Here is a 14,948-nt window from a genome sequence, read left to right on the forward strand (position 1 = left end):
ATGTTTCAGTTACCATTCAGTAACATTTCATTTACCATTCAGTCACATTTCAGGTACCATTCAGTCGTGTTTCAGTTACCATTCAGTCATGTTTCAGTTATCATTCAGCTACCATTCAGTTACATTTCTGCTACCATTCAATCGTTTTTCGGTAGCGATTTAGTCATATTTCAGCGTATATTCAATCACATATCCTATACCATTTATCTAAAAAGTCATTTCTAAGTGACCAGTCAGTTTCATTTCATTGACTATTTAGTCACTCTTCGTACTGCTCTTATTGATGGTATTTTGTTGAATATTTAAGAAAGGATGTCGTTTTTAGATATGTGTTAGATTATATTATTATTCAATTATAAACCTCTGTTATCCTTTGTCATCTAAAGATTGATTCAGTAAACACAATTCTTGACATCTTTACTTATTGTTTAAGATTTAAGAATTCCTGATTTTTAATGAACTCTCTCATAACTTTCATTTGTTGCCTACTTTTCTCTAAATAACATTAAAGAAAACATCATTGTATTCAATAATGCAATTTATTCTATGTAGAAAAACAAATTTAAAACATCAGAGTTAGAATTGTAAGTGAAAATCAAATTAAAATTTAAGAAGATTGAATGGTCAACAAATTATCCCTCATATTTTCCTATATCTTTAAAAAGCGGAAATTCTAAAGGAGATCTGTATAGTTTCGAAATAGCCGGGACCATCCCGCCCCCTTAACTAACTTTATATTTCTTAACTCAAACCTAAAAATCATACCATAAACAAATCAAAGATAATTCATCTGTCAAGTCGTTTAATGGCTTGTTACAAACAAACAAATGCATTAAAAAATATATATCAAAATAGAATACTAAGTTTTATAAACCCTGGTTGCATAATAAAAGAAAGGCTGTGAACCACACATAATCACAATTTTTAGGCCCTAGTCTAGTTATTGAATCAAATAAATAAAGATACAATAGATATAAATAACATTAAATACAAACAATAAAATAAATAAATAAATCTACATTTCAAAAACACATAAACACACATATAAATGCAATAAATGGTTTCAAACTGAAATCAGCACATATGTCAAACAAATTAGCTACTATTGATTTTTAAAGCTGTTGCTTTTTGTTTGTTTGTTTTTTTGTTTTTTTTTTTTGGGGGGGGGGGTTATATTAAAAGAAAATATCGAATAATAAGTTAAAGTTCAAAATTTCACTCTTGTCAAATAAGCTATTATTTAAATGATAAATAGAACAAACACAGTGCTAGCAACTACATTAAATATAAAAAGGTAACTTAAAGAATAAATTATCAACAAAAACATATAAAAGACATTTTAAATAAAAACACTTGTGAACATTAAGTCATTCAAAGGACTATACGTGGATTATGCATGTTGCACACCTAAATTAAAGTTTTATTAAGAGCTTTCAAAATACATGTAAGGTGGAAGATTGTTGAAATCCTATTGAAAAAATTCACACCATTGTGACGTCATAAGGTAGAGACGTCATAAAGATTGTCTTATATTGATAAAATGATGTTTTATATGGGTGTTTACTGGTGGTTTTTTGACTGGGCACAGAGCGCAGGCATGCTTAAGTACCATTTTCTAGCATAATGTGTAAACTTATATGAACAAAAACAAATGCTAAAGTCGTACTTAAGCAGACCTGCGCTCTAGTTTTCTGAATGCAAAATATAAAGAAAAAATGATATTTTCATTTGTTTGCAATATTGCGGGAAATGGGTCTTTTAGGTGACATATAAAGATAAACAGCAAATGGGCAATAATGACTTTAAGCAAGATTAAAGTGATAGGCATCCTCTGTACAAAGATTGACGAAAACTTGATTTGCATACAATACTATTAAAAAATTGGGGCAGATATTTGACCATACCAAATATAGTCATTTTACCTAAACGTTGTCTTCTTCCCTCCTCACAAACTTGGGGCAATCTTCGGGGGCTTTTTTCTTGGATGGCACCATTGATACACGTCTGGCCTTCAACTGCCTTTGATGTTGTGGGCTGAGCCTGGCCTTGTGGACTTCCTCCAACTTGTATTTCAGTTTCCTGAATCTCTCGTTCTGCCATGGTAGTCTTCTGACAATAAAATGTTGAAATTCTCCCCCTTCATTGATGTCGGATTCTTCTGAAGAGATATATTCTGGTGTCAGGACTTTCATCACCTTTTCCCTTTTCAATCCTTGTAAGGCGTCATCCTTCAGACCTTTTTATGGTGATTCTAAGTCTGGCTGCCCTCTGAAAAAAAAAAACAAAGATTTATTAATGTTTTAAAAACTTTTTATAAATTTGAATACTTATATGAATCCATTTTCAATAAAATGTTGAAATTCTCCCCCTTCATTGATGTCGGATTCTTCTGAAGAGATATATTCTGGTGTCAGGACTTTCATCACCTTTTCCCTTTTCAATCCTTGTAAGGCGTCATCCTTCAGACCTTTTTATGGTGATTCTAAGTCTGGCTGCCCTCTGAAAAAAAAAAACCAAAGATTTATTAATGTTTTAAAAACTTTTTATAAATTTGAATACTTATATGAATCCATTTTCAATCCAACTTTAAGAAAAAATCTTAAGCTTTTGCAAATTGGAATACGAAAGTACGTCCAGTCTCTGCTTTATCTTAACTACTTTTTGCTTATTCTATCATTTAGTGTTTACTAAACTTCCCCTTATGATTGCATTAGAAATCTGATGTTCACTATTCAACTATACATGTCATACATGATCACATATTTATCCACTATGACCACTATTCCGTGCATCAAACAAGTTATCGCCAGTGCATTTGCCATTACGTCACTAGCCACCTGTTGACTGTTCATTATTTGCGTGTCCGAAGCATGCACCTGTCTTGTGTCAGACTTCACTGGGTGTTCTCAAGTGCAGGAAGATTGACAATTACTATGATTTTATTTAACTTGTTTACTTTGTATCCAGTTAAGCAGTTCAATGTTATTGCTTTACACTGTTCAAAATAGATTGATCATTTGTACGACTTGATAATGACATTATGTGTAACAGGAGTTGAAAAGTCAATTCATAACGGGACTCAACCCAGGGCCTCTAACCAATGATACCTGATATATCAACTGACAGTTACGTACCTGTTAACCCATTTACAAACCCTCCCTCTTACAGAAATTCATCCATGGATTCCAAGAGTACGGGATATGACATAAAGCATATTCATGGGGAATGACATTGTGTTTTGAATGTTTGGTGCCAAATGTATCAAGTGGTGAAAAGTCATGTCTCAAACGGAACCCAAACCCAAGGCATCTGGCGTATTGTGCCAGCGCTCAGACCTCTGAGCTTGTCAACCTGGTTACATATACGACATACAAATGTTTCTTCACAATGTTTTGGAAATGACTTGGACTATGATTTCTCAATTTAATAATTTGTTGATGTTGTTTTGGTTTAGATCCGTAAATGTTATAATTAATAAGCAGTTAAATTACATTATTAACACAAGCATATCAATGACATTTCAAAGAGCTCAATTGCAAATTCCTTCATTTTTTGGGTGCGCATTATAGGAACAGCGGTTTTTGCAGCATTTGACATTTAACTTTTTGAGTAGGTATTATACATGAGTGTGTGTTTTACACAATACTTTACGGTTATTAATTTCTTTATTTTTCTGTTATTCTTACCTATAAATTGTTTACCTGATGTTCAAAAATTATATGAATAAAAATGAATCTCACAATGTATGACTTACTGATATACTAAGGATCTTTCACAGTCATATAGGTTCTAAAATATGAAAATTCAGAATGGAACAATAAATGGCATTAATTTTAATTAAATTTTCACATTTGAAGGTACCTAGATAATTTTAAATATATAAATTTAGTAACTGTAGCATATATTGTTGCTGAGATATATTATTTTAAAACCTGATGGTCAATTACCATTAATTGTAATTAATTCAGCAGTGGCGGCCATCTTGGCAAAAATTAAATCAGCAGCCTAAGGGTTAATCCATATTAATTTTGACAAGTGTCCCATACTCATGTCACCTTCAACATATGCAAGAAAAAGGTTAACCTTAGGCCATATAAATATAATTTTCAGATTCTCACCCCCAACCCCTTTGTGAAAGTAGCCCGCCCCAATGTATATGTTTGAAAAAAAAAATGTAGAACAAAATATTCAGGAAAAAAATCAGCCAAGCCTAAATTCTTTTGTAAAATAATGCATATCTTTTTCATAAAAGTAACAATAAAAAGCTAATGAGCTATACCCTGAGACCCAGATGAGTAAAAAAACCTCACACCTCTTCAGTAAGATCGTCTCCAATGGCTTCAGGCCACTTGCTATTTCTTCATTTATTGTTGCTGCCCAGTTTTGACGGTTTTCATAACTCGTACACAGCAGTTTAGAGACCACTACTCCTTAGCTTGTTGAAAAGGGTTATTCTCTTCATTGCTGCTCCAGCTAACTTTTTCCAGAATGTAACGTTATCTCTTTGCTTTTCAAGATCTACTGTCATTTCACGAATTTGTTCATCCAGGTGTTTTTTCAATAACAAACGGTCACTCGTTATTGGGAATGCCAAAGGCTTGTTTTTCTCCTTGCTAGTGTAGGCGCCCAGATTTCAAATTACATGGTTCAGATGGGTTCGTGTGTTAAACAGGTGCAACATGAAACCAAATAACATTATAAGTAAAAAAAAAATTAATAGTTTGCAGGTACTATTCTAAAACTTCTAAAATTATTCTAAAACAACAATTCATTTGATTAACTCGAAAGAACACACTTTCTAATATACACTTCAAAAATGTGTATTTACTGTAAACGTGGTAAAATTTCCTACATTATATAATAAATAATATATGATAGCACGGGTTATTCTCCTAAATTTTTCATCTAAAGCAATACCTAAAATTTTCCAAGTCATTGAAAGAGACGGAAACGTCGCTACCTGCGGGTTCTGGAACTTACACCAGGCCATCGTGATAATGTATAGTCTGAGCATCGTCGGTCTCGTTATCATGAATAACAGGAGAATTCTCGCAATAATTGTGCTCATCTGTGGTCCTATTGCCTGTCCAGCGAGAAGGCGTGAATTTATTGTATATTGGTTTGACTTATTTGAGAAGCCTTGTTTCTTCCAGCATAGCATGATTGTATTACCGAGAATCAGATCAAAAACAGTTTGACAGTCGATTGTTTACATGTTACCGCGCGCTGATATACGCCATATGTCGTAAAGCCTTTAAAATCTTTGCTTGATGAATAATGTCGTAAACAGTTAAAAATCCTTTGCTTGATGAATAATAAGCCAACAAAGATAAAATTAAAGAAGCGTTTAAATTAAATGACTTATATACATAAATCTAAAATATATTTTTCTTCTTTCGGATCTTAAAACAATTACGACATCATTAACTACGGCGACCCGTTTGTGTTAAAATATCGTGAGTAAACAACAGCCTTAACAATCAATTTCTCTAATCTACCCAGTTTCTCTCTTACACGTTCATCAGCTAAAGGCCTACCTATCCATTCTGGATTAAGGTCCACTCCTATTATACTCTTCAATTAACGTTTTCTTTTATTTTAGTTTTAGCAAATCGAACTTTACTCAAATTCCATTTCAATAAATTACGAATGATGACCCCTCATATATAGCTTTCATTCTGTAATCTTCGTTGACTTTTTTGTCAGCAATAATCCTCAAATCATCACGATGTTTTTCGATAAAACGTTGAATCTGCTTGTCAACAGGAACATTTCTTTAAGTAAATTCTTAACTCCAAAGAGAAATCATTTCATTCAATCATTTCATTAAGTCTTACGGCTTAACTCGATGAGTCTTTTTTTGTTTTTCTCTCCATGTAAAAGCTTCGAAAGTGTCAAAATTTTCCATTATCTCGTCATGATGTCCTTAGTTAAATGACAACATAAACACATATATCAAGTACAATAACTCCATTTCATAATTCAATCACATTTACTACTTTAATGAAATGGAAAATAGATCAAATTAAAATACAATCAATTGTTCATATTTCACCATTATTATTAAGAATGATCAATTTGTAAATGTATCACATATATGCATAATTATGACTTTTAGATATAAATGTCAAAAATAAGTATAGACAAAGTTTAGACAATTTGGACACCACATACATTTATATGTTAGTCACACAAAACATAAATCTTACCAGATATATGGTATCAGAACCTATGCAATTGACTTCACTGTATTTAATTACTCATGTAGGAATGACTCTACAAATCAACCAAATAAATCACTGATTACTGATAAATATTACTTTTATAAATAGCATTCTAACCCTTTATTTTTCAAAAGGCTTGTGAAAATTTTTTTTTTTAATATTAATACTGTACATATGTGAATAAAATTACAAGAAAAGTGGAGGAAAAGTTTTCACACTCAGTTACTTGATTGAAAAAAAGCTGGTCCATTAAAAACAGATATTTTTGGTACACACCTTTCTTCTTTCCACTCATTAATTTTCCTAAATACTAGATAATAAAATCGAATGACAGTGTATAATTTTTTTTAATAACTTTTCGCAAAAAGAAAGATAAATAGTTAACTAGAAGATATAATTTAAAACACACAAAAAGAAATTGTTAGTCATTATTTGTTCACGTTTGTGATACACAAAGGGTAAATCTGTCAATTCTATCTATAAATAAATAGGCAGAAACATGAGAAGGCTACTAACGGTCTTTCAAACCACACGTAGTTGTCTTTATTGCCTAATTTACTCTTCTGACCATGAGCTGTGTCTTTTTCAGCGAATACCAAAAATTCCGCCATGGTCCATAGGTGATCCCCTGATTTTGTAACGAAGTCTCCCCTCTTAGGTAGAGACCATTCGGGTTAGAACAGGAACAACCTTTGTGCCACCACCCTGACTTCCACGATGAAGCACAGCTGTAACCTGACTGAAGGTCATTGTCGTCATCCCATGTGGAGAACTTCATATTGTTTATCGGGTTATTTAAAGTTGTACTCGTGAAACAGTTATCTACAATAAAAAACCTAGTGCTACTTTATAAACGCTAGATCCCGTGCGCGGATCCAGAAAATTTTTCCAGGGGGGGTCCGAAGGATAATTGTGTTTGCCAGGGGGGTCCGAGGCATATTTTCGCGATAATTTTACTATGTAAATTTAATAAATTTTCATTTTCCAGGGGGGTCGGGACCCCCCCTCCCCCCGACCCCCCCCCCCCCCCTCTAGATCCGCGCATGGATCCGATATATATTTTGATTGAATGCACGTTGTAAATAGATATGTTCTTTTGTATGTACCTAATGTGGTGCAATGCATAGTTTGACCAGTTTTTAAAGCGATTTAAAGTTGATGCACACAAAATGTATGCGTTAACTTAACAACCTTACTGTGATAAGTTTGTAACATTGATGAAAAAAAGAAAAAGAATGGTAACGCCTCTTGCCAAGCATAAACCAAATATTGAAGTGGTTATTTTCTGGTAACCGTTCTTCAACTGTGCCTATAGTTTATATCCTTGTTGATTTTTTTTTTAAAAAGGCAGTCTATGAAGTTATGAAGCTCAGATATATTTTTCGCAAATGAAAAAGAAAAATGGTTACCATTAAGATACCAATATAAGTAATGCAGTTTCACAGATCTGTATGAAAGGAAAACAAATTCTTACCAACATCTCCCGAGAAGCCCGACAACGTGATGGTGTATTTGGTTGATTCGTCTCCTACGTTAAAACTGCTGTACTTGACGTAACGTGTCTGGTTGTCAAAGTCCTCCATATCCATCCTCATCTCATACGTCCCCTGACTCAGCAGATAGTGTAGTTCGTCATTACCTGATATACACAATGAAAATATATTTTATACATCTACAGTGAACTGTAATACAACAACAAAATATTTGCCTAAAATCGAATTACACAAATATAGAACCGTTGTTGCACAATGTTCCAAAAAATAAAACATACACGTAAACGTTAAATATAGGATATCGAGAATTTTATCCAAGTCATGTATTTTTTTACCCCGAGCCTTGGCGATCACACGAAAACCAGTTAGATAAAAATCTTAAACCATCGCAAATCATGAGTTTCTTATATGATCGCAAAATAATGAGAGATTATTTTTATCACATGTTTGTCCAATTGTTTTGTAAAATTTCATGCTTAACATGTGATAAAAAATATATTATACAGTGAGCTGTAATAAAACTAAAACTTAGAAAGAAAAAATAAACAGTATACATGAATGAAATTAAATAAAAAAGATAAGGACCATTGAATAAACTTTCATACCACCTTTTCCAAGCTATTTTGAAGTGTTTAAGAAAAAATAGACTATGGAATATACATATACATTTCTATATCACCCTTATTAGGATACCTGTAAATAATCTGTAGGTGAAGAATATTACCTTAATTATATTGAGGAACGCAAGATTTTAGTTTTGATGGATAGGTGCTTGAAAAGCACGACCTCTTGAGAAGAAATAAGGTAAAACTTTCTAGAAAAGGGTAACCAAGAACGTGGGTTGACAGGACGAGTTGGTCATGCATCTCAGGCAGACCCATTGGATCGAAAATTTATGGTTAATTTTCGAAAACCAACCTTAATAACTACATGGGAATAATTTTATGTGATTTTTTTATAATTCTATGATAGTTTTGATGGAGAGAACTTTCCAGAACTTTTTCACAAGGAGCGCGGTCAGACCTATTAACTTCATGGCGGAAAGTGAAGGGCAAGTTGACCAATTGCACAGAAACTTTTTAGATGACAACTTTGGGTTAAAATATACAAATAAACATGCAATCACTAGCGTTTTTTTTTAAAAATTTCATAATCTTTTAACACGATATATTGTTGAACATTGAACAGATCTACGTCTATATGTATTAATCTTATGTATGCATAAAACGGGGAAGTTGAATGTGGGTGGCACAATGTACTAATTTCAAAACAGTCTTTAAAATGCTTGAGGTAGGATCAGGTGCCTAGGATGAGTGAGCATCTTCCACTGACCCGACACACCCGTCAGCTATTCTATGCTTTGAGATTTGAACAAAAACGTCTCTGAAGATACTGAAGAGTTCCAAACCTTTCGGGTTAAACTGATAAAAAGCAAAAGTTTACAAGTAGTTTGCAATGTGAACATCCATTCCTTTTAATAAAAGCGTCTAAAACCAAAGACCATGCTGTATGCTTCACAGCTGAGGGATGAGATTCCAATTCTATGCTATAGTGTATGTTGTAGAATATATGCATGGACTGACTTTTGTGAAATCTGAATTAAGAAACGGTTAAGGGAATCGACGCCACTAAATAACCAGACACTGGTTTAAATAAGATTAAAAAAAACTGCTACTTTTTCCAGACAGCTGCAATGTTAATATTTATAAAAGGACACCTACAACATCCATTCAGTTTAGATTTTCCATCCCTGTCCGCTACTCTAAATATTTAGCCATGTAGTTGGTTTTTATTTCAGTTAACGAATATGCTATAAAAAGTTTTTTTGTTTTAAATACTGGGCACAATATATAAAAAAAACGAACAAAAAAATGGTTCTATGTATTAAGCATTGTATCATTTTCATACGTAAAGTGTTAATTCTCGTGCTTGCGCCGGGTATCTATATGTGTATAATTAAATAAACAATGGTTAAGAAAATAACAGTTAAATACCTAGCCAAAACTCGGAGCTCAAATCTCCAAATCCGTTCTTGTACTCTGTCCAGGTTCGGTAAAAATCCTCCGAACCATCCTGACGACGTTGAAACACCTTAATAAACATGTCACATGGTAGCCACTTCACGGCAAAGTCTTGGTTCTTTATATTATTAAAGTTTGTAAACGTTTTGTTTTATTTTAAAATGAACTACTTGTTAACGTAAACTAAATACCTTGTACACTTTAACAATAAAAAATTAAATTATTATAATTGATAGAACCAAAGTGCTTTTTATTATGACGAAAACATAACCCTAGAAAATTGCCATTACTGTCCATCCACCGCCATCTTTGTCCATGTCACAGAAAACTGTCACGTGACCTAGGTATGGTAGACGTACTCTGTACAGTCCATTAGGCAGGCCACAGTTGATGTTGTGCAGGGATGTACAATCCGTCGGACTGCCATTGTCTAATAACATGCAATTTATATTATTTGTAAAACGTGTGATACATCATTAAATTTACAATTGTATTTGACAAACCGGTATGTAAACGAGCATATCTGTCCTATAAAGCAGATGAATGTGCTTAGTGGCTGTCAGATGTCGTTACATATGTGTAACAATGTTGTTACACCGTAAGTGGATGCTTTGAATCCCCATCCCTAGTCAAGTTGCTTCTTAAATATATGAATTAATGTACACAAGAGTCAAGTAAGCTGAAAACGCCAATATGTAACTATATGTACTTAAAGACATCAAAAGATATATGATTGTGTTATTACCCCAGTGATGTAATGGTTAACAACTAGATAACATACCTCGAATACAGTGAACTTTCTTACTAGAGAGCGTCACACACAGATCGTCAGTAGAGCACGCCATGCACTCGTCTGGTACATCGTTCTTCCGTGAGAACATGTGCATAAAAATTGGAACATTTTAAAAGTTAGGAACAATTGAAAAATAAAGCTGTAAATATAGGAATCTACTATGCATATTATCTTACTTTGTGGTAATGAAATGAACAAGATATAGTGTGTATTCACCAGGCACGTAGCATCGGGGGGGGGGGGTGCTACCCCCCTCCCCCCCCCCCCCCCACTTTTTCTCGCAGCAATTAATTTTTTAAAATTTACACATAAAAAATGGAATCATCATTGAGTTGCCCCCCCCCCCCCCCCACTTTTTGGGAAGCATGGAAAAATTAATATGAAAATAAGGAAATCAGGATTGAAATTGAAGTTATATACTACCCCCCCCCCCCCCCCCCCCCCACCGGATTAGGATTTTGGGAAAGTCCTAATTCCCTTTTTTTGACTTTTCAAGATTTTTTGGATGAGTCTTCCGCCCCCCCCCCCCCCCCCCCCCCCCACTTTCAAAAACGATGCTGCGTGCCTGTTCACAAGACATCCCATAACTTAAACAATACCTGATATATAAAAAAGAAAAGTTTTATCAGTTTGGTACAGCATGTGAAGAACAGTTTGAAAAGAGAGAGAGAGAGAGAGGAGAGAGAGAGAGAGAGAGAGAGATGTATAAACAGAACTTACCTGATGGAGTTCAATTCTGACATAGTCAGGTTTCGGTTCCGTTTTGTTGATGGCCGACACGAGTTCACACAGCAGTTCCTGTTTCCGGTAGTTGACTCCCCGACATAGCTTGGGTCTGTGTCTACATTCCCGGACACACTGCTGTTGTCCAATCATCCCCACAACCCGGACAACAGGACCACGATACCTCTCACCGGGAACAACCGAAGATGTCACTCCCTTGTAAGATAATATCACACAAAGCAGTACTAGTGTAAATGTTCCTTTTTCCAGAGATTTACTTATGAAAAGGCCTGCCATTCTGTGTTTGTTCTTAATATTAAGAACACGTGTAAACTACATTGTCTTTGCCTTGCTAAAAAATAGACTCTATAGTGAACACTGACAGCCAGTTATGTTTTAAAATCCACAAATGTACATTTTTTTTCACATAGCCATTGACGAAATTAATAATATATATTAGGAAGTTCTCTAGAATAAACGTCTTTGAACTGTTCTGAATATTAGATCACGAAGCACACGACCGGAAATCTCTGAAGATATAACTACGTCTTTAACAGGATGTAATCCATTATTTATGTTTCTCTGATTCACGTCTATATTGGGATATTTTCTTTTCCATATTATTTCAATCATATTAAATTAAGGTTTTCGATGTATAACTACCAAATTTTGACGTAATAAATGGATGGCCTGATATAAACACAATATTATTGATATAATTCTCCACCAAATGAATTCTACTATTGTCGAATTAATTGCACTTTGAATGATCCATTTATATCGATATTGTAAAATAAACTGTAAATTAATCGAACCTCTTTGTGAGTAAATGCATACCCTTTCTCTCAATTAAATATGAGTTTGAAAAAAATTAAACTATCTTCTCTTTATCAAATGAATTAATTCTTAAATCTAATGAAGTTGAAAAATTGCTTGGTTTTTATAAAGATATTATCATGTCAGGTGAATTTCGTTTATTTCACTTTCACTGTTATCAAAGCATAAAAATATTTAAATTACTTTACCAGACAAAGACAATACTTTGAAACATATAACCAATGATTATCAACCATTCAAACAAAACAAAATGGTTTTATGTTTTTAATTCTAGTAATATTCCATCTATACAACACTTTAATTTAACTGAAATTACTGTTTCTTATTCTGATAACGTTTTCTTTACTCTTCGGCTCCGAGATTTTTTTTGCCAAGATCACGGTTTCTTTTTCATGTGCAAACACCACTTGGTCGCGTGAGTTTGTTTTATCTCTGACCAAACTGATCTCAATACCCGCAAAAAGCGACCTCCGTCGATTGGCTTCCTGGTTTCTGAATTGTTTTCTACTGTCGGATACTTCCTTATTGGCATAAGGCCACTTTCCCGATTTTTATCATTCTTCTTGACGAAAGTGCACTTGGCTTGCAAGGGTGTATGCGACTCATATGTCTCGTTACCTGGTTTCTTCGCATGGTTGTAAAACGACAATGTACACTTGTATCCAGAATCACACTCGGTATGGATTTCTATTCAGTGCTTCCGGCATTTCAATATACTGTCTAAGAGCATCACATCCGCCGGATGTGCACCTCATCCCCCTTCCTGCTAGAGGGGACGGATGTCTCTGTATAATTCAGCCATTTCCTCCTCGCTGACTAAGATGTCGAGAATAAATTCCTCCATCAATAATTTTGAAATTATTTATAATAATTAAGTACCGGTCTTACTAAGAAAAAGGCACCGTGTTTGAAAAATGAATGAGATATGGCAACAAAAGGTACATTTAACGTGTGTTCCATGCTAAAAATTCCTATTATAACACTAGGAAATGTTAAAATCAAGTTTATAAAGAATATCGCTAATCATTATTATTTTACAAGCTTACGAATCAAGCTCCGCCATAACGGTGTATACAAAGTGTTAAAAATTCACATCGACTTGACACCTTTTACTTGTTAGATACAATCCCATATATATAATAAACAATTACTTTGAATACTGATCTAAGTTCATGATAAAAAAAAAACTGATGTGTTTATTTTTATTTTATGAAATATAACGGTTTAAAGGGGCATGGTCATGATTTTTGTCAGAAATTATTTTTTTCGATTTAATTGTTTAAAATGCTTCAGTAAGGCTACTTAAATTTGAGTGTCGTTCGTTCAGTTATAAGCAAGTTAGAGAGCTTCCTATTCTTCGCTATGTAAACAAAGCTTTTGTTGACATTCTAAATGTTGGAGTGAAAATTCCAGTTTTAGACCTACAATGAATGTGTTAAACATTAAGAACTGTTTATTTATGTTTAAAATGAAAAAGAAGATAGACAAATCAGCTTGAAAAAGGTTATTTACTGGTATATTGAACCTATGTAAACAAAAACAGGGCACGAGTCTTGTTTACATGACAAAGAATTCTGAGCCCTGTAACTTGCTTATAACTCAACGACTGACACTCAAATTTCAATTAATCATTAGAAATGCATTTCTAAAGCATTGTAAATAGTAAAAACAGAAAAATAGAATTTTACCAAAATCGTGAGCATGCCCCTTTAAAATACAGTTCTGATAAATCCGTTTTTGAGGTAAGAGTTATTCCCCTTTGAAACTCTTTCGTATTACTGATGTAAACAAACGGCAGACGGCAGGTTTTCGATCGCCTGTATATCTATTAAAGTTCAAACAGACTGCAAGGTATCTTCAAGATATCGGAATGACTGTGAAGTGAGGAGGTTTAATGACTGTAACAGGCCCATTTTCAACCATTTATGACAGTTTTCAATTAAAAGCACCGACATTACAAGTGAAGGACAGTTGATTGCATTTCGATGCGGACTGTTCGACACAGATCTTAGCTCATTCACCATGTGTCCCTTTCATAGAGACTCTCTAGGACTAGCATGGCAGCAGAGAGCATAGTGTCAATATCCTTTTCACGAAGGGAAGGCGAAATCATACCGCATTGGTTTTTCTCTTCGAATGAGCAGACTTGTTTGCTCAAGCTAAGCTACTTTGGTACCGGTTGGCTCAGGTATGTACATGTATCATGTCATTATAATGTTGGGCTGTGATCCACTACACGATATAACAAATGTGGTTCAAAACTTAATATCAGAGCTCGCAAACTACATAGATTACAAAGCAGCAAAGCAGGAATATGATGAATTCTGTCAAACAACTAAAGGCGACAAAAATCAACTGAAAGGCTCAGACGCAAGGTTATATGCCATCAAACTTGCCAAATTTACCTAATACCTACAAGGCCGAGTAGCAAAACAGATCTTAGATTTGGTAACATCCTTAGTTGAAATTATTAAAATCTGTTAAAGCCCAGAAACGAAAAATCAAAACAATAAAAGTCAATCAATTATACATCTCCATAACTAAACTTTTTTATTTGCTATTCTATGCAAGACAATCATTGTATGACCAACAGAAATTAAAATATACATATGGTTTTTAATATAGTTTCAGCAATCAAATATAAAGTAATTTTGTTTTCATTGTAGGATCATACAAGCAAGATGATGTTGGTAATGATGAAAACAGTCTTTTCGATACCCCTACAGTTACAGGTCATCACAGGGTAACGACTATTTGCAAAGAAGGCAGGTGTAAAGATCCTACAGCATTTACTTCAAGCAAACTTTCTTCTCTATAACAAATTCTCAACCTTAATGAAAATTTTGAAATTTCAGCA

The 14,948-nt window shown here is 33.8% G+C and overlaps 1 protein-coding gene across 1 annotated transcript; it reads right to left on the bottom strand.

Annotated features, from left to right (window-relative positions):
• Positions 1-4,102: 4,102 nt before the first annotated feature.
• LOC128169903 (ficolin-2-like) lies at positions 4,103-11,995 on the bottom strand. The gene is made up of 6 exons (XM_052835936.1): positions 11,252-11,995; positions 10,520-10,604; positions 10,029-10,168; positions 9,712-9,808; positions 7,699-7,863; positions 4,103-7,046 (listed from the first exon to the last, which is right to left on the bottom strand). The coding sequence occupies exons 1-6, from the start codon at positions 11,549-11,551 to the stop codon at positions 6,775-6,777; spliced, it is 1,059 nt and encodes a 352-aa protein (XP_052691896.1). The 5' UTR covers positions 11,552-11,995; the 3' UTR covers positions 4,103-6,774.
• Between the last annotated feature and the right edge of the window lie 2,953 nt (positions 11,996-14,948).

Source organism: Crassostrea angulata, unplaced genomic scaffold, assembly GCF_025612915.1.
Source record: "Crassostrea angulata isolate pt1a10 unplaced genomic scaffold, ASM2561291v2 HiC_scaffold_256, whole genome shotgun sequence".
Classification (NCBI taxonomy): domain Eukaryota; kingdom Metazoa; phylum Mollusca; class Bivalvia; order Ostreida; family Ostreidae; genus Magallana; species Magallana angulata.

Excerpts from the sequence above, each read along its gene's own strand:
- LOC128169903 (XM_052835936.1), bottom strand. The coding sequence starts at position 11,551 with ATGGCAGGCCTTTTCATAAGTAAATCTCTGGAAAAAGGAACATTTACA. Across the intron at positions 7,864-9,711 it reads GAGCTCCGAGTTTTGGCTAG|GTAATGACGAACTACACTAT; the intron begins GTATTTAACTGT and ends TGTGTATATCAG. Across the intron at positions 7,047-7,698 it reads GGGCTTCTCGGGAGATGTTG|ATAACTGTTTCACGAGTACA; the intron begins GTAAGAATTTGT and ends TTTTTATTGTAG.